Source organism: Lygodium microphyllum, chromosome 29 (assembly GCF_053477565.2).
Source record: "Lygodium microphyllum isolate KBCC chromosome 29, Lygodium_microphyllum_v1.1.10, whole genome shotgun sequence".
Taxonomy (NCBI): domain Eukaryota; kingdom Viridiplantae; phylum Streptophyta; class Polypodiopsida; order Schizaeales; family Lygodiaceae; genus Lygodium; species Lygodium microphyllum.
The window spans coordinates 123383218-123408141 of record NC_141163.1 but is presented as its reverse complement, the minus strand read 5'-3'; the positions used below and the strand labels follow the sequence as shown (position 1 = coordinate 123408141).

General features: G+C 41.5%; 1 protein-coding gene across 14 annotated transcripts in view; it reads right to left on the bottom strand.

The window, feature by feature from the left end:
* ITPK4 (inositol 1,3,4-trisphosphate 5/6-kinase 4) overlaps positions 1-18296 on the bottom strand; it is a 145814-nt gene extending 127518 nt beyond the window's left edge. For 10 of the 14 annotated variants that reach the window (XR_015689478.1, XR_015689473.1, XR_015689472.1 and 7 more), the window contains exons 1-2: positions 17861-18294; positions 17692-17727 (exon numbers count right to left, since the gene is read on the bottom strand). Coding sequence is in view for 4 of the 14 variants with exons in the window: in XM_087671452.1 (XP_087527578.1) it covers positions 17692-17727; positions 17861-17983 (159 nt within the window). In the remaining 10 variants the exon portion in view is untranslated. Of the gene's footprint in view, positions 1-17691; positions 17728-17860 lie in introns of all 14 variants that reach the window. The other 4 variants (XR_015689479.1, XR_015689480.1, XM_087671455.1 and 1 more) reach the window with 2 other exon arrangements.
* Between the last annotated feature and the right edge of the window lie 6628 nt (positions 18297-24924).

Below are 24924 nucleotides of genomic sequence, written 5' to 3'. Positions count from 1 at the left end.
TCAGATGTGGACCTATACAAACAAAGTCATTGGGAGGATGTTACTATTTTGTGACTTTTATTGATGACTTTACTCGATTTTGCTGGGTCTACTCTTTGGTCAAAAAGTCAGAAGTGTATGATGCATTCTTGGCTTTTCTTGCACTTGTTGAAAACCAGTCTGGTTGTAAAATTAAGACTCTCCATTCGGACCGAGGGGGGGAATACATATTCTCTATGCTGAATTCTTTTTTAAAGCAGAAGGGCATTGTCCATCAGTACACTACTGCTTATACTCCATAGCAGAATGGGGTTGCAGAGAGAAAGAATCGGTCACTCATGGAGATGGCCAGATGTATGCTGAAGGCAAAGAGCTTGCATCACAGTTTCCGGATGGAAGTCGTCATGTGTGCTTGCCATGTTTTGAACAGATGCCCCACCAAAGCATTGAAGAAAATTACACCCTTTGAGGCTTAAAACAGCCGAAAACCTTCTGTTGGACACTTTCATACCTTTGGGTGCCTTGCATATGCACATATTCCAAAGGTACTCAAGAAAAAGTTGGATAATAAGGAGCTTAAATGCATTTTTATGGAATATAGCAAAGAGAGCAAAGGCTACAGACTCTATGATCCTGTTTCTAAAAAGGTGTTTGTTAGTAGGGATGTACTATTTGATGAAAAATCAAAATTGTCCCTGGCTGGTTTAGATACATATCAGGCTGCCCGTGATGTATTTGAAGGGCTGCTGCCCATTACATTTGGTGATTCAGCTGGAGTTTCAGCAAGTGAACTCAATGTTCAGCCAGCTACTCCTTTGGAAAATGCAAAAAATCAACCATTGGCTGATCTGAATATTCAGCAAAGTGCTGAAACTGAAATTCACCAAGAGCTTATGCGCAGTCAGGAGGCAAGACAAATGCCTAGATGGTATTTACAGACTATGAAAGATAGTCATCTGGATGCACCCATGGCTGGTCGTACTAGAAGGCAAGCTCGTATGCATGATACTGCACATACCATGAAGTTTGTTATGGCAGTACGCACACTTGATGAAGAGGAGCCTGAATGTTTTGAGGATGCACAACAGAGTGTGCATTGGATGGCAGCAATGAAAGCTGAATTGGATTCTATCACTAAAAATCAAACATGGGATTTGGTGTCTTTGCCATTTGGGAAGAAAGCTATTGGAACAAAATGGGTCTACAAGCTGAAATGGAATGCAGATGGATCCATTAACAAATACAAGGCAAGGCTTGTAGCTAAAGGCTATGCACAGAAAAAAGGCATTGACTTTGAGGAGACATTTGCTCCTACCTCCCGTATGACGACCATCAAGTCTATGGTTGCTTTGGCTGCTCATTATGGATGGACTGTGCATCAGTTGGATATTAGAACTGCATTTTTACATGGGGAACTTCATGAGGAAGTATATGTACAACAACCCATTGGTTTTGCAGTTGAGGGCTTGGAACACTTGGTATGCAAGCTGAAAAAAGCTTTGTATAGTTTGAAACAAGCTCCTAGAGCTTGGTATGCAAAGATAGATGCTTTCTTGCTTCGCCAAGGGTTCATAAACAGCTCATCTGAGTCTACCCTTTACGTATGTAAAGAGGGGGGATCCATGCTGATCATTTGTCTTTATGTTAATGATCTCTTGCTTACAAGGACACATGCTGATCAGATTTCAGCATTTAAACAAAATTTATAGCAAACTTTTGACATGTCAGACTTGGGGTCTTTGCATTATTACTTGGGCATTCAGTTCATACATGATGCTAGAGGTATTGGGTTTATCACAATCAAGATACATTGATAAACTTCTTGAGAAGTTTGGCTTACAGGATTGCAAGCCAGTTTGTACACCAATGGAGCCTGGACTTAAATTGTCATTACATGATGACAGTGATTTGTTTGATATACACACATATGCTCCAACAGTTGGATGTCTTATTTACTTATGCAACACTAGACCAGACATACAGTTTGCAGTTTCAGCCTTGAGCAAATATATGCATCAGCCACGCATGTCACATTGGCAAGCTGTTAAGCGTGTCTTCCGTTACTTGCAGGGTACTAGATCTCTTGGATTGCTTTATGCCAAGGGGGGGGACCACTGCAGTTACATGCTTACAGTGATTCTGATTGGGCTGGTTATTATGATTCACGTCACTCCACTAGTGACAATTGTTTCTTTCTTGGTTCGTCTTGCATATCTTGGCTTAGCAAGAAACAGTTCACTGTTGCTGCATCGTCATGTGAAGCTGAATACAAGGCAACTTTCACTACCACAGTTGAATGCGTATGGATTAGACGCTTGCTTGCTGATCTGGATGTATCTGTTACAAAGCCTACTCCTTTGTTCACTGACAGTCAGAGTGCCATTGCAGTGGCACGGAACCCAGTATTTCATGCACGCACAAAACACATTGAGATACATTATCACTTTGTCAAAGAGAGGCTACATGCAGGTGATATTAGCCTTGTCTATTGTCCTACCACCAGTAATGTGGCAGACATCTTCACCAAAGCTCTTCCTCGTGAGAAATTTGAAGCATTTCGCCATGCTTTAAATTTGATCTCCTTTGGTGACAGACGATCCTTGTACTCTTGATCACTCTTCACTCCAGGGGGGGTTTATTGGATATTTCACTCACGCCTCACTTACGCCTACACTCACATCGGAGTGTCGGTGATCAGTAGGACATTGGGGCACTTTTTACTCTTGATAGGAGAGGTTTTTTCCCCCCAAACTTATGGTATTATTTCGTATGTGCTTATGACACACACTTATGGGCACTTACCGTGTTCGGGTGTGAACACCCCCCTACAACCCTAAGGTTTTAAGGGTTGTACCTTGTACTTTGAGTTTACACTCTTTCAGTCTATTGCATTGAGTGCCGTGCTTCACTCTCTACCGTCTACTATTTTCTGTGCTGAGCTTCGATCCTGCCGTCCTCTCTCACAATTTCCTTGTGTGTGCACATTAGCACCATGTCCATGTACAGACTATTGAAGCAAAGCCCAATGAGCATTGGGTTATCGACCACTAAATGGCATAGACTAAGCCTACTACCCTTGTTACATCCTTGGATATCCGGATGGGTGCTAGTATCACTGGTCACAATGGTCATGAAGTGACTTAGTGTGAATGTACCATGGGCACTATGGGGTTAGGGCAGCCAAGTCTTATTTATAGGACTCAAGGCGCTATTGTGGTATGGGATGCCAACCCTTGGGATATGATCGTGACCCAGAGTGCTACTAGCCCCCAAGCTTGAAGGTGAGCTCGTTTGGCTCTATGGCCAAGAGGTGAGTCTAATATCTAGTCCCTTTTATCTGTGGATATGGCTTGTGAAGTGTCTTGTGTGCAAGTTTGGGTCCCAGGGGAACGTTTCACTTGTGCTCTTCTAGTACATCTAAAATACAAATGCTCTTCTTGTACTTTGAATTTTGAGGTCCAAGCATTACGTTGAAAAAATTTGGGTGTTGAGTAACATGTGCAAATGCATTCACTGCATTTATCAATTGCACCTGAAGCATTACATTTGTGTCATCTTCCTTCTATAGCTTTGGAAGTTCCACTAGAAGGAGATACATTCACCTATGTAGTATCAATTGCATTAGTGTACCGTTGTCCATAGAGACAACCAAAGCTCACCCCCTTAGGAAAGATGGTGATATCCTGGCCATGAAACCGTGGCTTGTAGATCTAATCTATGAAGTAGTGAATATAAACCTATAGCACACACATACTATGCGATTCAATAAAGAAAATAAACAACACAAAGAGCCTGATAGCTAGAGCACTCTTGCACCGTAAACGACACAAGATTGACCCTCAAGGTGAGCGCCCCTTATGGTATTTTGTTCATATTGAAGATCAACCTTTACACGAACCACTGGAGGCCCACCCATGCAATCAACATGGCTCTCATAGACTAGCACCCTTTTTGCCAATTATTCCTTGCTTGCTTGGCTCTTCAATGGACCAAATTTGGTCAGATTACTTTGTCCTCAATTGCTTCGCTCTCACCAACCTTCACCAACAAGGTTTGAATCTATCTCAATTGCACACTCAAACCAATGTGTCTTCAAGCATACAAAGCTGCAATCACTCCAATGTTGACCAACATGACATTGAAGAATGCACCGATAGTCTTTCATTACTGCCACGCTACAACTGATGAGGAATTCGCATGAATCTCAGTCCCAAACTGATCCAATTCATCGAATCGGGCCTCAACCCTAATTGTCCAACAATCTTAATGTTTTGCCCTAACCAATGTACCTTCAATTCACTATCAAATTGAAATAATTCAAAGTTGTAAACCTGATGTCCATAAAACCTAATCTTTGACACGCATTTGCCTTGAGATTGGATGTTGATTTTAATGTTTTCATTGATTCGAAAATTAGACTTGCATGAATGAATACATTTTCCCTAATGTTTGCCTTGAATCTTCAATGATTTAGGAAAAATTGGGGGATTTTGGTTGGAATATCTTCAACAAGCAATTCCACAGCCCAAATGAGTGATTTCTGCAAACTGTAAACACCAATCTGCTGTAAACAGCAACCCTAATTCTGATCTTCTATTTTGTAGAGCTTGCACAGCCCAAGAGAGAGAAAGGAGAAGAAAGATTTATTTCCAGTTGTCCAACACCTCGGGATGGCTGTAGAAACACTCTCCTCTTGTAGTTATTCATTAAAAACTAGCAAGCATGCATCTCCTCTTGCTGCTATAGCTCTCCAAAAACCAAAATGGGAGAAAAGAAGCACCCCACATAGCCAAGATTCAGTTTCCTATGTAATAACTAGCTGCTCCTTAATCCAATCTCATTTTTTATTTAATGTAGCTCGATTCTAAAGTGTAAACTTTCAATTTAGTGAAAGTTTCACATTGCACCTTATTCCTTTTGCCTTTTCCTTGTACAGCATAGCCTGTACACTTGTCCTTGACATGCCTCAATGTCAAATCTTTCACTAGTCCAATGGTCACCATGCCAAAAGCTAGGGGTACCAAAATTAGAGTTCATTTTTAGTTACATCATTTAGCTAATTTGTCATTCTAGTGACACGCAAGGCAACCCCCCTATAGTGGAGAGAGGGTGGTGGCAACAAAAACAATCAGGGATAGTGGGAATCTCACAATCGCACTATCATTGGTCGACCATCACTATCTATGTCTTTCTCGACTCTCAAGGGGATGTTAAACTGGTCTGTCGTAATAGCAATGGACTTTAGTTCTCAAGCCCACCTTGTCTTTGTAGAGAAATCCAAGGTTGAAAGCTTTGAAGTGGAATTTTTTCTTGGCTTATACTCCTATTACGCCACTTCGTGAAGAATTTTGCACATATGGCTTCTCCCTATCATGACATTACAAAGAAGAAGAGCTCCTTCCAATGGAGGGAGAAAGAGAAGACAACCTTCACAAAGCTGAAAGCAACCATCACTTCTAGATCTTCTTTTTTTTTCAAGAGAAAAGTAAAAATTCTATTAACACACCTCAAAACAGAGTGTCCCAAGGCTAAAAACCCAATACAAAGCAACCTTGTAAGGGACTTCCATATGAAGAATTATATAACAAGGGAAAGTCTATTACAAAGCTTGAGTGAATAGTCAATCGGGAGGTCTATAATGCCAAATCATGTGGGTCTAGAGGAGGAAAAATGTGCTAGAATCCCAAGTCTTGAGAAAAGCATCTCTCCTCTTCCTCTTAGTCTCCAAGTTACACTGTATTCTCTCCCATCTGCCATGAAGAGTATGCACAATCTCTATCCAAATCCTGGAGAGAGTCTCTACATTAGATATGTCCAAAAAATCAATAGCCTAGCACATCTAGTTGTCCATATGTACCAGGTAATAATGCTAGCTATAAGCTCCCATCTGTAACAATGCCCCTGAGTCCAGAGTATCTATGAGAAATCTAGCATGGAAGTCCTACTCACAAGCCGCCCCAAGATGAGATAAACCTCACAACCCTATACATCCTCATACCCACAAACTCGCCCTCTGTCAATGACCCATGCAATTGTCCCACACCTAGCAATCATAAGATATGTAGTCCATGAAACACCATCTTGAGGGCTCTCCTCCAAACCTCCTGAGCTCGTGGACAATCCCATAAGCAATGTCTTCGAGTCTCCTCATGCTCCCCACATCTAGCACAAGCAATAGGGTCTCTACCATAGCCAAGCCATGTACCAACTGCTAAACTCCTATATGCTAGTAACCAAAGAAAGAGTGAAATCTTTCTTGGTCTAAAGTTGTCCTCCAATGTCGCTATGATATACCCTCGATAGTCTAGTGCTCAACTGCAGTAGCTAACATCTCTCTGGTCCTTCTCATCTGTATTCTCCTCCCCAACCTAGTAGTATGGCCAAAGAAGGGGACATCATTAGGCATCTCTACGAATAGATCTCTCCATACCCACTCCCTAGAATCCCACTAAAGCCTCTGTAGCAACCTCCTATATGCCCAATGTCTCCATCCATCTTTCATCTAAGTCTGAGGGTTTGGGTCTAAGTACCAAGTCCTATCACAATGAGCCACAACTCTAATCCTTTGGCGAGAGCATCTTGTGAACTCTACCTGATCCAAATCCTCTTGCCTAAGTCTACCATCCATCTCTCTACTGAAAAAAGTAAACAAACTATCTCCACTAGTAGCTACCAGTGCAAGAAGGATCTCTCCTCTAGTAAAGAGCCCTATCGATGTCCAATCTATCACTGTGTCATTTCTCCATTCAAGGTGTACCACCACCCTGATGCTAATCTCCCCCAAGATAGAAGGGTCCTCTCCCTAATGGTGTGTCTCTCTCTGTCTTGAGTAGCTGATTAAAAAGAAGTGGCTGCCTCAACTTCTCTTCAACACTCACTAGGTCAATCTGACAAAGTCCTATAGATACTGATCTCCATGCCCGTATAATAGATGCAGCAAATCTAACCTCAAAACTGTTCCCAAGCCCTATAGCTTGGATATGCTAAGATAGCTTGTGTGTACTAGGTTGCCACGGCCCTCCATAAGCACGGGTCCGCTCTTTCTCAAGCTCTTTTCCATTTCAAGAACAAGAAGCAAGCCACATCGATGTATTGATGCTCGTGAATGGAGAAAGGTTAATTTCCCATCTTTCTATTCTCATGTCATAAAAGAAATCGGTTACTCTTATTGCATAATAAGTGATGCATATGTACATGTACGTCTTTTCATGATCTTGTGAGAGTGAGAACCACTTCTCCTCACTCTCTAGTTGACTATGACTAAGCTCTTCCCTAAAGGACTTAGGCAAAGCAAAAATAGCTTCCTTCAAGAAGGTTGACCATCTTCAACCCTCAATTTTGTCTCCATTACATTTACATTTCTATGGCTACAAATTGTCATATTTAGCTTTAAGTATTTGTTTACTCCATTTCTTGAAATATTAAGTCTTGAAAAACAAGCGAATATTATAATTGTTGAGCATACTACTATTGGATATTTGACTCACGCCTTACTTATGCCTACGCTCATATGGGAGTGTCGGTGATCAGTAGGACACTGGGGCACTTTTTACTCTCAATAGGAAAGGTTTTTTCCCCCAGACTTATGGTCTTATTGTCGTATGTACTTATGTGCTTATGTTACACACATTTGGGCACTTAGTGTGTGTCAAGTGTGAACACCCCCTACAACCCTAAGGTTTAAGGGTTGTACTTTGTACTTTCTGGTTACACTCATGCAATCTATTCTCTTGGGTGTCGTGCTTCAACTCTGTCTCTCACTCTCACACTGTCTACTGAATCCTGGCTGCACCTCGATCCTTCCATCTCACAACTACATTGTTCGGGGTGTTTATAATTGCCCTACCTTTGAGCATCTTGTACACTCTTTCCATCATTTACAGCATTGATTCATTCACTTCAAAGTTCTCTTTCTTCTCTATTTGTGTTTGTGTTTTTGTGTTTTGCATTGAGAGTTTTTGCATTATTGTTTTTTACTTGCACAACACTCAATCTTAAATATGGAAGTTCAGCAATTAAAAAGCAAATCAAACAATGGAGCTAGAATGCTCTTACACCTAGACGTAAAGAAAGATTGGCCCCAAAGCCATGTGCCCCTTGCCGTATTTATTTATCATTACTCAAAGCCAAAACACAACTACCTATGACTACTCTCACTAGCCGAGATCAAGAACACCAAATCTGAGAACAGTTGTGGATCCTCAAATGCACAAGAAGACCGATCCCCCAAAACTACATCTTGCCAGAAAATCCTCTGAGACAAAATCTCTTGCAATAGATCTCTCTCGGCTGCCACCACTCCCAACAAAAAAGCACAAAATCCTGCAAGAAAGCCTGGATTGGCTCCAAAACCATTCAAGCAGCACTAAAAGTGCATCGTTTAGTATTGGACAGCATCGCCTACACAAGATCAGTCATCACGTACCTGCAACTGCCATTGCTTGCCCTAAAACAGCATCACCAAGCTGGAAAACATCCCCATCTGCACTTATATTAGCTTCACCACCACTTTGGACAGCACGACCAGCACCTAGGTAGTAGGCTGGCATGGCCAGCAATAGTAGGCAATGGAAGTACTGATGGTAGTCAAGATCCACCCGCATAGAGCCCTCGTGTATGAAAAGAGCTGTATTCTTCCACCTTTCATCTATTTCTCCTACTCTTCATTTTTTCAGCTTTGAATTAAACTGTATATTTAAATCAAAACTTAATTATTCAGCGGTTAATTTGTTAAATTTAAGTGTCCCAGCCCAAAACTTATATCCACATCCAAATATGATGAATTTGTGAGAGTGCACAACGGAAGTAGGAATACGAACACACACACACACACACACACACACACACACACAGAGAGCAGAAAATGAAGGAAGAAAGACTGCACTGACTGAAATGAATGCTGGATACAAAGCTGTGGACTCATCAGTCCCTGCACGCAACCTGAAGCATCGGTGAGGGCACCAGATCAGGATGGAAAAGATGGCAGCAACAATGTCGGAGAGGAGAGGGAGCAGTGTGTGCTGAATCTGCAAAGAGAAGTGAGTGAGAATGATTAGGGGGGGGCTGCTATATATAGCCCCAAAACTCCAGATCTGACCGACCTGCTGGCGGCAGCTCTAAACTTGGCCGACTGCCCAAGAAATGGGCCGACTGCATAAAAAATGCCCTATTTGGGCAGACTGCCACCCAAAAAAGAAATGCACACTAAAATAGCAATACCCTAGACTGACAGAGCTCCTCTGTCTCTTGCCAAACTCTGACAGGAGCTCACAACCAAGAGATGACAGACTAACATACAAAATAGGGCAGGCTAACACCCCCTCTTAGATCTTGGGAGAGACTGAAGACCTAACAATCACATGTGATGAAGCAAAGAAGCCTGAGACAGGCTTCGTGAAGAGATCAGCCACATTGTCCACCGTGGGACAGTAGACCATCGCCAGCTCCTAATCCATGATCCGCTCTCGAACATAGTGGTGCTGAACCTCAATGTGCTTCGTGCGAGCATGAAACACCAGGTTCTTAGCCAAGGCAAGGGCACTTTGGTTGTCCACGCGTAGCTCTGTAGGTCCTGGCTGTGGAAAACCAATGTCCGCCAACATATGACAGAGCCAAATTGCCTCCATAGTGGTCAAACATAAGGCCCGATACTCGGCCTCTGTAGAAGAAAGAGCCACAGTAGGCTGCTTCTGGTTGCTCCAAGAGACAGCGCCTGATCCAAGGGAAAATGCATAACCTGTAGTGGATTGTCTCGAAGTCACGTCACCAACCCAATCAGAATCACTCCATCCAGAAAAAGTGACCCCCTCTCCATACATGATCCAAAGCACCTATCTGTGAAGGGACTCCCCCTCACCAGTGGAAGGTAGATCCTCCTCATCAGAAGAAGACTCCCCCTCTAACAGTTGAGTATCCCTAGAAGACTCCGGAAGGGAGGTTGAAGAGGTAGTAGAACTCAACAAGGAAGTCACGTCCGTCAAAGGTGGAAGGGAAGCCACGATAGAGGGTACAGAAGGAGGAGGAGGGGGAGGAGGGAGAGGAGCCAAGGACAAAGGAGTGCTAAGAGGCAACTTGGAAGGAAGAAGAGGGATAGAAGATGGGGGAGGGTCAGTCGATGACGAAGTATCACCTGTAAGAGAACCATCATTAGGATCCTCAGAGGCCACAGCCTCATCGAAGATCACATCCCTCCTCACCTCAATCTTCTGTGTCGTGGGGTCGTTGAGCCAATAGCCCTTCATGGTCGTGCTATAGCCCACGAAGATAAGCCTCTGTGACTTCGAGTCGAACTTTGTCTACCTCTTCTTCTTGTCCACATGGACATAGGCATCACATCCGAAGATGCAAAAGCGACACACAAAAGGCTTCCTCCCAAAGAAAGCCTCAGAGGGAGTCATGTCTTGTGAGGCCGAAGTCGGAGAACGGTTGTGGATATGAACCGCAGTAGCCACTGCCTCACCCCAAAGGGAAGAAGGAAGACTCCGATGCTCCGGGCCATCTCCACCATGGTCCGATACGCACGTTCCACCACACCATTCTCAGATGGTGTATTCGGATGGGAATACTCCACCCGAATACCGTGACCCCTGCGAAACTGAGAGAAGAGGTGAGAAGTAAACTCACCACCGTGATCCACTCAGACACCACGAACTTTGGAAGTAGTTTGCCTCTCGGCAAACACCTTCCACTCGCAAAATCGAGAGTACGCATCCCTCTTGTACTCCAAAAAATATGGCCACACATAACGACTGAAGTCGTTAACAATCAACATCAGATACTTGGCCTTCCCTAGGGAGGCCGTGCCCATAGGTCCACAAAGATCGATATGAACCAACTCTAGTGGAGAAGAAGCCTTCCTGGAAGCAACCTGTGGGTGAGGTTGCCTATGCTGCTTGCCCCTCAAGCAATTGGGGCATAAAGTGTGAAGAGGAGGGAAATCAGGAAGTCCCTCCACCATCTTCCTCCGAGAAGCCCACGGAATTGCATCAAGATTTAGATGCCCATAACAAGCATGCCAAAGCAACCCAAGCTCGTGGGAAGCCCTCACAGCTAAGGTTGTGAGCTTGTAGAGCCCACCCTCCTGTATACCTATCCAAAGAGCAGCACCTGTAGAAGCATCCTCCCACAGTGACTGCATCCTGGGTGAAGATGAAGCGGGTACCGAGCTGTGTAAGACCATGGACAGACAAGAGGTCAAAACCCAAATCGGGTACATAAAGGACTTTTGATAGAAGAAGGCCACCTGTCTAAGAACAAAGGTAAAGTCCCCACGCCTCGAATAGGGACAGTAGAATTGTCACCAATGGTGACAGTGCCCCCTCGAGAACGTACATCCTGAAGCCAATCCTTCTGAAAAGTCATGTGAGAAGATGCTCCGTTGTCCACAAGCCAAGGCTTCTCCTGAGTGGTAGAAGCTAGAGCCATATCCTCCACCTCAAACAAATGTACGAAGGCAGACCCTATGTTAGCGGGGATAGCCTTCGAATCCTTTGAATCCTTCTCCTTCGACTTCAAATGGGGGTACTTCTGCCAACACTTCTCTTCGCGGTGAGTACCCTTTCCACAGTGTGGGCACTTGGGCTTCTTCTCCTTCGAATCCTTCTGGTTCTCTTCCTTCTTGTCCTTGGCCTTCTCCTTCTGCATCTTCTTCTTCCCACCACTTGTACCTGTAGTAAAAGCCTTGGTGGAGCCAGATCCGTTGGCCCCCACCTCTCTAAGTCACTCGTCATGCTCAAGACAAACGGTGAAAGCTCCTCCCATAAGTGTTTCTCGCGGGTCCTTGATGTGATAAGACTAGTGTAGAAGACATCAAACTGAGGAGATGGCAACCGAGTCAAAAGAATCATAGCCATGTCTTCAGAGGAGATCTTCTGTCCAAGAGAGGCAAGCTCACCCCTCATATCCTCCATCTTCATGATGTGCTCCTTCATACAAGGAGAAGCATCACGACTAAGCAGCCGCAACTTATTCTCAAGGGAGATCTTGTGGGAAAATGTCTTGTGCTGATACAAAGACACAAGCTTCGCCCACACTTCCGCCACGGTTGGCGACCTGCAAACATGTACAAGAACAAAATCTTGTAGACTCATAAAGAGAGAGAAACGGGCTCGAGAGTCGAGCCGATCCCATAAGAAGGCAGCATGGTCCATGGAGACCCCATCATCAAGGTCCTCCTCGGGACGAGGAATAGCCGAAGAAATAAGCACCCATAGATCAAAAGTGTCGAGGATGCACTCCACCTTGCACGACCATAGGGAATAGTTGGAACCATCCAACTTGTCTTCCTTGGGAATTGGTACCTAGATAGAGGGAATTAGGGAAAGCATGCGAACATCCGATGGTGCCTTCTTAGTAGATGGAACCCTCTAAGATACATGGACAAAGGAAGGATGGGTTCGAGGGGACTCATCCCGTCTCCAATCACGAGACTCCCAATAGTTACGTCTCCATTCAAAGGAGTGACGAGAAAGAAGCTCCTCTTCCAAGTCATCAACGCCTGAAAACTGGTAAGACATCCTTCAAATCTGTAATCACCAAGCAAACTGCAACAAAAGACAAGCAGAATGGGTCACCTGGTCAAAGGAGACCACTGAAAATGCTGTCACCTGCACAAGGAGAGAGAAAAATCTGCCACCTGGACAGAAAAACTGCTGCCTGTCCTCCAGAAGAAGTCGCCTCCTCGTCAGATGCTGTTGCGAATTCCCAAAGGGCTGCGTTTGCTGAAAACGCAGGCTGCAACCACCTTGAAAGCTGACGCCTCCACCTGCAGAAGCACCAGAACAGAAAAACGCAGATTGTGTTGGCTGCATTTCAGCCTAGGGCTGCATTGCCTCGGCTGCACCAGGTGGAAAGAGGGCTGACTGCTGGCTGGTGGGTGTCCGTAGCTGCAATGGAAACTCTTCGCCGTGCTCTCAGTTAGGCGATGATACCATGCGAGAGTGTGCAACGGAAGTAGGAATACGAACACACACACACACACACACACAGAGCAGAAAACGAAGGAAGAAAGACTGCACTGACTGAAATGAATGCTGGATACAAAGCTGTGGACTGATCAGTCCCTGCACGCAGCCCGGAGCATCAGTGAGGGCACCAGATCAGGCTGGAAAAGATGGCAGCACCAATGTCGGAGAGGAGAGGGAGCAGTGTGTGCTGAATTTGCAAAGAGAAGTGAGTGAGAATGACTAGGGAGGGCTGCTATATATAGCCCCAAACCTCCAGAAATGGGCCCACTGCATAAAAAATGCCCTAATTGGGCAGACTACCACCCAAAAAAGAAATGCACACTAAAATAGCAATACCCTAGACTGACAGAGCTCCTCAGTCTCCTGCCAAACTCTGACAAAAGTTCACAACCAGGAGATGACAGACTGACATACAAAATAGGGCAAGCTAACAAAATTAAACAAAAATTTCATTAAGATTCATTTAAATTGAATGAATCTAAATGTATGCATAGATGTATACATTAATTAATTCACTTTTTATTCACATGACCTTCATCACTTGTAGACCAGCCCATGTCCAACATGTCTCATGCAATGTCCTAGATCCACCTAAAGAGCTAGAGATAAATCACATCCCTATCACATAACTCCCTCTTGAAAAATAGCAACCGTCCTCAATTGCATCCAAGTGTAACTGAAACACTGCAACCATACATTGGCAATACATGTGGCCAAGAATTCCACACAACCTTCGCAATTGTTTTATTGCCACTATAAACCATACCCACGTATTCCAAAAAGAAAACTAAATTTTTCTTTCATAAAAACTTTCCAATATAGTACTCATAGTTGCATTAAGTACCCACGAGTTGTTACAACTAGAGTATCATGACCATGTTAGCAGAATAGTCAGTCCACGTGAGAGTTTGGTTGTGTTTTATTAGGCTGTGCATTTCTTTCACTTGGGATCATTGGGCCCTAGTTATTTTGCCATGTTTTATGGGGGACTAGTCAATTTTCACTGGCAATCTACATTCCTTGGCTCTTCAAATGCTAGGCAACCTGATCCTATTTGTTGGCTATTATATCTAGCTCCCTCCTCAAATATGATCGCCAACATATTCTGTTACCTACACATCCCATTGGAGACAAGGAACAAGTGTCCATGCCCACTCAGCCGGTGACTCATTGTTGTGTTCGACTCTCTCATGTCTTAGTATATGGATCCCATTTCCCGAGCATTCTTCTAAGTTCTTTCTTTGCATTGTTCTTCTCTATTTTTGCAATCTTTCTTCTCTCCTATGTTGTGCAATCTATTACAGTAGTTTCACACACTTCCACCATTGCACCCACTTCGGACATGGTATCAGAGCTCCATGTTAGGCCCTAGAATATTGTTTTCTCCTGTTGTAGGTCTACCAACTACTATTGCTGATCATCTATGTCCATTGCGACCACTTTTCAGCCTAGGCAACATCAGTGAGGCTCCATCGACCATGCAAACTACAACCCTCTATGGTTAGCTCCAACAAATGAAGTTCGAAGCTAAAGATACTATCCAATCTTTCTTGCTTCGTGTTACATAGTTGTACAACATGCAATCCACCCTTCCAAAGGCTCATCTTGTGGGGACTGTACTCTATAAGCTCTCTCCAAAGTTTGATGGAGTTGCCAATGCTTTACAAGCCCAAAAATCATCAATGCCAATGAGCTCATTCATATGTCCTCTATACAGCTTGAGCATGAGTCATCCTTGAGGTTACAAGGGAGGCTTCCATCTCGACATGGTGGCCATGATGAGGTATTTGCAGCTTCAGAGAGGAGTGGCAAAAAGAAGAAAACGAAGGCTAAGTATTTTCACTATGGAAAGACAGGCCACTTAGACAAGATTGCAAGGAGTTAGCGGCATCATGAAAGAAGCAGCAGCAGAAGAAGTAGAATACATACTTGTCCAATGAGTTGTCATCATCCTCCGATGATGCCAACCCCAATTCAAATCCTCTACTTAAGGCCAAAGCTAAGGCTTAGGCTTGGAAGGGGTCATCTTCTACTACAAAGAGAAAGGGCATCATTGCCCCTGCTTCTGCTATTTTCTAGTGATGATGATGCGATCATCCCTTGCAACTCTCTAGTGTCAAAGTGGGCGGGTGGGAGGATGGTGAGGTGGGGCAGTTAAGACTCATCTACACAGGTACACAAGTGTAAAGGATCCACAGAGAGAGATTTCCCAATGCATTGCTGGCAAGTTTTGAAATCCTAGAGTAGGCGTTGGCATCTAGGTTTATGATGGGCTATTTTTTTATAGAGAGTGGGATTGGCTCCTAGTTTGGGCTCACATGAGGGGACACTTTGGCAATCTGGCCAAAGGCAGGGAATCGTGGTCACATATGCTCAAAGGCATTGCCAACAGGATGATCACGTATGCTACTTGGCATGCATTGTTTGACAAACATAGAGAGCTACTATGATTCATCTCCACTTTTAGGAGCTGGAATGATCAACATCAACATCCAGTTCTCTCCAAGACACCTTGGAGGTAGCTTGATCACCCACTACTTGGATGTCCACTATCCATTCTAATGGTCATTATTGTATGTACTATGATGAGTCATTATCATTGTATCATTGTACTGTACCAGATCACCCAAGATCTAAGACAGGGTGTTAGCAGATCAATCAAGCCATGAGTGAGTCTAGTTGTGTTTTGGTGGGCTGCGCATTTCTTTTTCACTAAGGATAGTAAGCACCAGTTATTTTGCATCGTTTTATGCACCACTGGCCATTTTGACTAGCCGTCTACATTTCTTGGCTCTTCAAATGTTGACCAACATGATCCTATTTATTGGCTATTTATAGTCGGACTGCCTCCTCCCTAGATATCATTGCCAGTATATTCTATTAGTTGCAAGTCCTTTTAGAGAGAGGAAGCCAATGCCAATGCCCACTCAACCAGTGACTCCCTGTTGTGTTCAACTGTCTCGTGACTTGGTATATGGATTTCATTTCCCGAGCATTTTTTTGAGTTCTTTGTTTGCAGTGTTTTTCTCTATCTTTGCAATCTTTCTTCTTTCTTGTGTTGTACAGTCTATTACAGCAATTTCACACTCTTCCATTGTTGCACGGACTTCCAATAGACCACTCATCATAGAAGTCCCGAAGTAGGTATACTACCAGCCAACAATACCTCTAATACGTATATAGCATCACCATGACTTCTAGTCTTCTAGATATTAGAGCTGATTTGCTTGTGAGGGAGCGGAAGTGGTACCCCCCTCTTGAGCACCAAAAATTTCTCCAAATCTACACTCTGGTGGACCTGTTTCAGAGGTTGGCTCCAAATCTACACTCTGTTGGACTTGTTTCAGAGGTTGGCTCTAGTTGGAATGTCTCTAGGTAAGGCTGCAATAACTGCGGTAGATCTGGTAAGTCACCATCCTTCATCCACTTCACATCCATCTATGCATAATTCCAAAACTATGCAAGATAGCAAAGCGAAACTTTACCCCTTACCTTTATTTGCTTATGTGCAAATATCCATAAAAGAATCAAGATCTCATCAAGTTCCTCCACCTCTAGTTCAATTTAATTAGGCATTTCCTCTAACATATCTCCATGGAAAGCTCGAAGAAGACTCACACAGAATGCACTATGAATGTTCCAATGATCCAATAGCTTCAACCTATCATCCATATCAAAAATCGTCTGCAAAACCTCTTCAACGCACAAAAGTACACTACAATCATGTCCAATTGTTCTCTATGGCCTCTTTATGTTTTTCCTAAGTACTACAATAAACCCAATGCCTTGCGACATACAATGCAAATCCCTTACTAAAGCATCTAGCAAAGTGAGCCAAAGAAGGTCTTGACTGCTTTCATTGTAGCATCAATACATCAACACCCCACAAGTCTAGGCCTCAATCGCTATGTAGCACCAAAGAAGACTATCCATCGTCAAGAATCCATCCTCAAAAAGTATAGTGCACAATTTAAAGCAAGTATTCAAAGATACCTACAAAATTGTTCTCTCTAATGTCACCACTTGTCCATCTTGCATCAAAATGAAACAATTTGTTGTTCTAATATGCATCATAGTAGACAGCAAAAGCTCACGCCCTCTATCCATCCACATCGAGAGTGCCTAATTCTTAAGTGACTAGTAAGAGTAGAGTCCTCTTGGCCATGCCTTCACAATCTGTAGCCCAAGAATTGATGGCACCCCATCAACCTACGCCCCTGTCTTAAAACATGGAAACTCTAACATGAGCTATGACATGCATATCAATGTAATTCATATGTGTAAGTATATTTTTGCATATGTGCATGACAAGTTTGAAGATGTCATATAACCAAGTCAACAAATCAACTTTTGCAAGACTAAATGCCCATCAAAGGGAATTATTATTAAAATTGAAAAGGCGTCAAGAACATTTTTAGCCCATTAGGAATGCATCATATGGGGTACTTTATATCCTACATGCCCTTGCCTAGAAAGCCTTATAGAGTCACCTCATAAATATACCCTAGACTTATTATCAATGCGGGTGATCTATTGACATTTTAAAATGTATTATCTACATAAATATAATCACAAAGTGAGTCTTAAGATTCCAGATAACATTCTAGAGGTTCTTATGCATATATCTCTCAATGCTTATAAGAGAATCACAGTTACGAAGTTTGTAGCATGAAATGAAACTAGGAACAAATTAGTTGAAAGCCTTTTCACTGAAAATTTTCACTATAACGAAAACAAACCAGCTCACCTTCTTTGACCCTCCACCATAATTGACTAAAATGCCCTGTCAAAACAAAGACAGAATAGTAGACAATGATAAGGAGCTTTCAATGCGTTACTGTATCTAATTCACATTTAAATTGAGCCATGCCTCCACAAAAGCATTTTAATTTCTTTCATGATTGTTTTGGCAATACCTGATGGAGGTCTGAGTAGAAGAGACGATCCAAGACAGTTTTAATACGGGGCTCTAGGGAAATTCCTCCATCAAACAGAAGATCTGCGTCTAGTATCACACCCTGGATACCTCGACCTTCCATAACAGAAGGGCCACGAGATCGCACTGGCTTCACTTACTCTTCCAATGTCGTACAAAGCCTGATAGTGTCTGTATTTTACGGCAACGTTTTCTACCACAAGACGATTTAACTTTGTCCTCGTACCTTTTCACGTACAGCACTGCCTTATGTCAAGCCTTTTTGCACCCTACTGTTGTGATCCCACACTTACCATGACAAGTGCAGTGAGTTGTCCAGCTGTTGTGATCCCACACCTACCATGACAAGTGTGTTATGCAAGCCTTGTGTGCCTCTAGCTAACCTCTTGCATACAATCTAATGGTTGTTACAAATGGGTTGGTTTATCCTAAGATTCTCATTGTTGTTACTTGCTCTAATGTCTTCCATCAAATCATGCTTCTTCTTTTTTTGTTTTGCAACCTAAGACTATCATTTCTTAGTTATTTGTGCTACTCTCAAGAATGAAGCACACATAAGAGCTAAGTAGTCCTGGAAATAAAACTACCTTCTACATGGCTGTGGACTAATAGTGTTGATTGAATGAATAGCATGCTTACTTGTTTCTTAGGATTATATTAGTTGTAGTTTGATGACGATTTTCGAGATAATGCTAAATTGTCGAAAATGCAAAGGTACTTATTTCTTTATCGATTATAATCTCACAATAGCACTAGAGATATTAATCCTAATTTCTTTGAAGTGCACACTTATTGGTTTGATCTAGGCTTTAGAGATAATCCTATTTTCTAAAAATTGGCCTTGAACTTTGTTTAAGGTGTGTAAACAACTTTCAAGTGTAATGCTTCCTTGTATATATCAATGAATATGGCTCATGTATAACACCTTTAGATTTTTGGTCTAAGTCAGTCCAATGTCTTTTATAGAACCTCCCAAACTCAACTTTTAACAAGCATAATTCTCATTTGTAAGGGTACAACAAGATCACTCAAATTTTAAAATCCTCTTATTATATTAAGAGGAGGTCTGATGCAATGCCTACAAGTGTTGTGGTCGCAACCACGTGGTGCCCACAACCCTGCCTACACACATCGAGCAACCCCGACTGCTCACATGCCCATGACACCAAAACTGCTCATCCACTTTAATTATTAAAAATGTTATTATTTGTATTTACTAATATTATTAAATAGATTACATTTTAAAAGTTTAAGTTTTAATAATTACATTTTAAAATACATAATATGAGCGATATATAATTTAACATGTTAGTTCTATATATTAACAAATGTAATACATACACACGCACACACACATACATATCGTATGTTATATATATCATATATACGTTTATTAATATATATGTATATATGATATATATGTAAGGTACAAGATGTGTGTATACACACCCACACTCCCACACACACACACACATATACATACATACATGTGTGTGTATGTGTGTGTGTGTCCCTTGGCTTGCAATTGCAAGAACACACACACACACACACTCTCTCTCTCTCTCTCTCTCTCTCTCTCTCTCTCTCTCTCTCTCTCTCTCTCTCTCTCTCTCTCTCTCTCTCTCTCTCTCTCTCTCTCTCTCTCTCTCTCTCTCTCTCTCTCTCTCTCTCTCTCTCTCTGTGGGATTAAAGGCCGCCTATGCCTAGCCGCTTGTATTTACCTTGTACTTAGTGCATGTACACCTGTACCCTGCAAAAGTGGTGGCTATCATCACTGCCATCTTTATTTCTTATTCTTCACTATGATAGAATAATAAAGGGAAGGCAAGTCACATATTGTGACTATTGGAAGTTCCCACAAACCAGTCTTTTATTATCTTGTTTAAACCCAATAGCTCTTGCTCTAGCCAAAAGGAGAAGGCCCCAAAGAGTAGCTTGCTTTCTAGGGGGCTTGTCCTGCTCAACTTTCTTCGGCCATTTTGCACCAACACTTCTCCTGGTCTCTACTTAGCTATTGGGCACATCTTCCGACACTTTTGGCTCCGTCTTTAGCATCATTTTGGAAAAGCAATCATCAACCATTGACTATCATTTGTGGACAAACTTGCTTTCACTGTTTGGGATAGAAATCATATGAATATTTATTCTTCGTTGATGTTTATTCATTGAGAATTCAATGCTAGAATGATGTATTCATGCTTGGGGATGCTCTAATATATGGGTGATTCCACACTCTAGGTACCATTGGTCTACTTTATTCTCCTTAGATTGTCCTTTTCTTTGGGGATAGCATGAGGATACATGTCTTGTTGTCTGTAGTTCTAGCAAGCTATGGTTTCTTGAGGCTAGATCATTCCTCACACTCTTCCTCATTCTAACATCATGCTTGGCATAGGCCTATAATCCATGAGGATAGGATGACCCTCTTCATTGTAACAAACAAAGGGGTTAGTGTACTCCTTGTCTTCTGTTGGTTCTTTAACATAATGGATATGAGTATCACTATGAGGATGACTAACAGTGGCACTAAGCCCAGTGAAGCAAGTTTGCACCTTTTCTTCAAGACACTATCCTAATGCTCACACCTGCTTAGAGTCACCCATAAGGTTATTTGCTTCGCAATTTTCTCAAACTATTCCATGAAGTTGTAAGGGTTGTGTCCAATGTAATATTTATCCAATTGCTTGGCTACTAATGGAATTTTTTCTTGATCTTTATTCCCAATGTGTTCCCTATTCTAGCTAAGAGGGTCTAAGCAATGTGTATACCTACTTGCAATATAGTAATATGGTCAAAATGGTGTCGTTGCACAAGATCCGATAATGAATCATGTGAGGATCCTACAACTTTCACATTTGACAACATCCTTCAAACGCTATCCATCACTATTTGCATGGTTGCAAGCTACTGTATGGTATCATTGTTGATGTCCAACAATTGGTTGAGGGTGTTTTCCCTTGCTCCTATTGTTTACATTTTTCCTCCATGGCCTCAATGGTTATGTTTAAGATATCAAAGTTAGTAGCATACTGGAAACTATTGATGTCGCTCAAGGCTCCTAGTGAATTTTCCATCATAATTGCTACAATCCTTATTATCTCTAGAACTAGTTGAATGACTTGATTGATAAGGTCATGAATAGGGTGTTTTTTGTGTCGATAGATCGACTAGGAATAAAGTCTTTGGTAGTAGTTGGAAGCTCACATCCACTTTGCAAGCTCATGCACTATATCATGGATTTAAGTCCTCTGTTTCCTCTAGTTGGTTTAGGTTTTCTGGAGCCCCAGGAGGAACACCAAGAAAATTGGGAATCTATTACAAGAAAATCTATATTGTATCATCACGAAGCATATTCTTTATATTTATATGACCACAAGAAGGAAAAGAAACACCAATCTTCATGCAACTTATTCTCCCATGGATTTAGCTTGAACAAAATAGATTATGCTCTTCATATTTTTCATAGAATTCATTAAGAGACCACAAAAACACAAGAGAATACACCACTTTGAATGAAAATCATCACATAGTATTCTTATTCAACAATTTCATAGCTTTCTCTCACAATCTCTCACTCATAGATACATTGTTTTGCATAGATTTGGCTATTTCTCACACACACTCTCTCTCAAGGGTACAATGGAATAATCAATAATAATTATCCATAATCCCTCTTTGTTAATGGATAGCTCTCCCAAGAGGTATCTCTACTATAAAAGGTTACTAGAGCCACTACAGCGTCCTTTCGCAGCTCAACAGTGTCACTACCACTTCAGTCTTCACTTAAGTCTTCAACATTTACTTCTTCCACTTCTTTGATTTATTTTGAACTTGTATTCATCTCTTCCAAAGGTTAGAAAACTTCCCCAAGCTACGCATTCATCCCATAGAACACTTATAGAGGCATACAAAGCAAAAATAGAATAAAAACAGAGGCTCTGTAGAAGGTCAATAGAGGGTTAATAGAAAGTCATCAGAAAGAATTTAGCTAAACTAAAACCATTCAAAACCGTTAAGAATCATTCAATAAGCTTCCAAAAACTCTCAAACTCCATCAATCATAATTCCATTCTCTCATACACAAGGAAACATAGCAAAACAAAAGCTCAATAAACTCAATCAGGACCAATCAAACACTATTAGAACATCATATCTCTACTGAAAAACATCATGAGCTTCCTAAACTTATTCAACCTTATCCAAAACACTCTTAAACACTCCCAAACTAACTAATCAACATACAAAATTTATCAAAAACCAACCATTTAGTCCTCAAAAACAACAAAAATTTGCCAAAAAATCAAGTCATCTCGACCCTTAACATATCCTGACACTTAGTTAGGGAGCGCCCTCATCGGGACCTTAGAAAGAGAGAATAGAAGTTCAAAATATAGTTCAACTTGATCTTCATCGTTATCTTTACGAAACACCATCCAAACACGACCCCAACTTATAACTTGCATCTAATAAAGAATGCAACGAAAGGAAAACATCCTATCCATTATCATAGCTTAGAAATAGAAAAGCATGACAAACTTTTAAAGGATATAAGAGGTTGGTTTTCGCCATAAGCATCTATCCATCAAATAGAATTATGAACCACCATCAACCAACTTCTCAATCAATTTCATCTTCATCTTTAACTCCACGCAAGAAGGATAAAACACCACATATACACCATAGAATATCTACAAAACTCACAAGACACAAGACAATGTAGTCTAAATGACACACGCTCCCAAAAAATGAAGAGCAAAGAGAAAGATTTTCATTGAAAGGATCAATACATCTAAGAGAGTGTCCACATGCTATATAGGATGAATATATTTTTTCTTGAACTTCATACTCAGCTTGAGATGTTCCATACTCTTGTTCTCATCCATAAAATGTAGAGGCACATTTAAGAGGAACTGTAAACAACACATCCTTTCCAACAAGATATAAACCTAGTAGGAAAAGCTTAATAATACAGGACATCCATTTGAGCAACAATCACATCCTCATTCGGATTAATCATCAAGTTTGGAATACACTTTCTAGTATTTAGGTGAGACTATTGATGCATAAAAGTAAGATACTAACAAAAATGAGACACCAAGCATACTAAAGTATCCTCAGAATAAGCATGTGCTCTAGCAAATTGAAGATAAGAAGCATAACATTGCACAGAAGTGTCCCAAGAACCATGAATGATAGGCCAATTAAACACCGGTCTTGTCAAAGAATCATTCAATGTCTACTACTATCGACGCAGAATATCATTGTTATATCTAGGAGTATCCATAATTGATTATGGAGGAATATTAATATAGTCAGATAAAGATGGTAAAGGGATAATAGGAGAATAGTGAAGAGTTGGGTAAGATAAATCATAGAATGAAGATATTTGAAGGGATAATGTGGGTGGGAAAGAAGGGAAAGAAAGCAAAAATTTCTAAAGAGATTCTATTGAAAAAATAGAAGGAATAGGTGGGACAATAGGAGTAGGCAAGGATATAGGATCAGCAATAAATGGACATGTAGTAAAAATTGGAATTTGAGGGGAAACGACATGGGTAAAAGATAAGAGAGGGATACTATCTGGATTAGATCGGAGGATGGAAATATACAAGGGTAATCAATAAGAAATGAAGGAATAAGATAGGATATCATGAGGATCATATGGACAGATGGAACATCGGAAATCAAAAGTTGAAAAGAAATCCTCAGTGAATAAGGGATTGTTATCAATATGGTTCAAACATTGGGATCTTAATGGCTGAATATCTGACTTGAGAAAGGCACTCTGTTGATGGCGAGGATCTGGAACATCCTCCTCCAAAGGAGGATGCCAAGCATAGCCTTTACACGACAATGTCTACTTATGATAATTCTTTAGACGCAGGGGATAAGGAAGGAATTGGTTGCATAGAAGGACTTTGTAAAGTAGAATGAAATTGAGCCAATTGTTCCTTAATCTATTGAATCTGAGTATTACTATATTCTAGGATGGTATTAGCTGATGTAAGCTCTTATGTTTGGACAGCTATCAAAGCTTTGAGGTCTTGAGACTCCTACAGCAACCTATCCCTCTCCTTAGTCACAGTAACCACTTGGGATTCAAATAGTTTCAACCAACTGAGTTTGCAACTTAGAAATCTCCTATTTTTGGGCATCAATGATCTTAGTCTGCTGCTCTATCTGTGTACACAGGTCAAAAAATCTTTCTTGAGCATAAGCTAGCTCATTATTCGCTTTATATCAACTCCTCCTTGGACTGGTGAACTTCTTTATAACAAGAAGAATAACGTTGTTGGATACAAGTAGTAAACCGAGAATTTAATAGAACTTTGGATATCTTTGCACAAGAAAGGAATTGCATCTCCTACCATTAGGCATCATACAAAGGAATGGAAATTTCCAAAGTGCCATCTCTATGTACTCTCAAAAGATTGGGCATTGTGAGGAAAGCAGCCAGCTGACTGCTAGACTAAATAGGAATTGAGACTAAGGGAAGAGCTAGGATTGATTCAGCCATTTGTTTAAGTTCGTTCCTCTGAATGACCACAAGAGGGAGGGGATCAAGATCCTCAATGATAACATCAATATCTTCAATAGGATGAGGAACCTCTAGAGGATCAACTAATAATGTAGGAACTTCCTTTTCAGGGGCAACATATGCCAAGAAAATAGAAAGATAAGAACCAAACGTGAAATTAGTCACATTACCCCTCGGTGCTTTGATAAAATGCTGATCCATCTTTGCAAGGAGATATGAACTCCAAGCAATGGTAATTCCTTTTAACACCATTCGGGAAGCTATGAATAACTCCTTTGAAAGGTAGTTAGAGGGGGTTTTGGCAGAGGCATAAACTTATCCTAAAGGAATTGGCATAATTGCTTCTAGATAGGATTGGAGATCATGGATATATTGATTTCCTAAAGTAGTAATAACCCTCTTAGGATCCAAAATATCCTGGGTGGTCTACTTGTGCAACAATTTCAGAATATCCTCATTGGAGAACAATTATCAAGGAGTAGGAAATGGTTCCCCTCGATATGGTA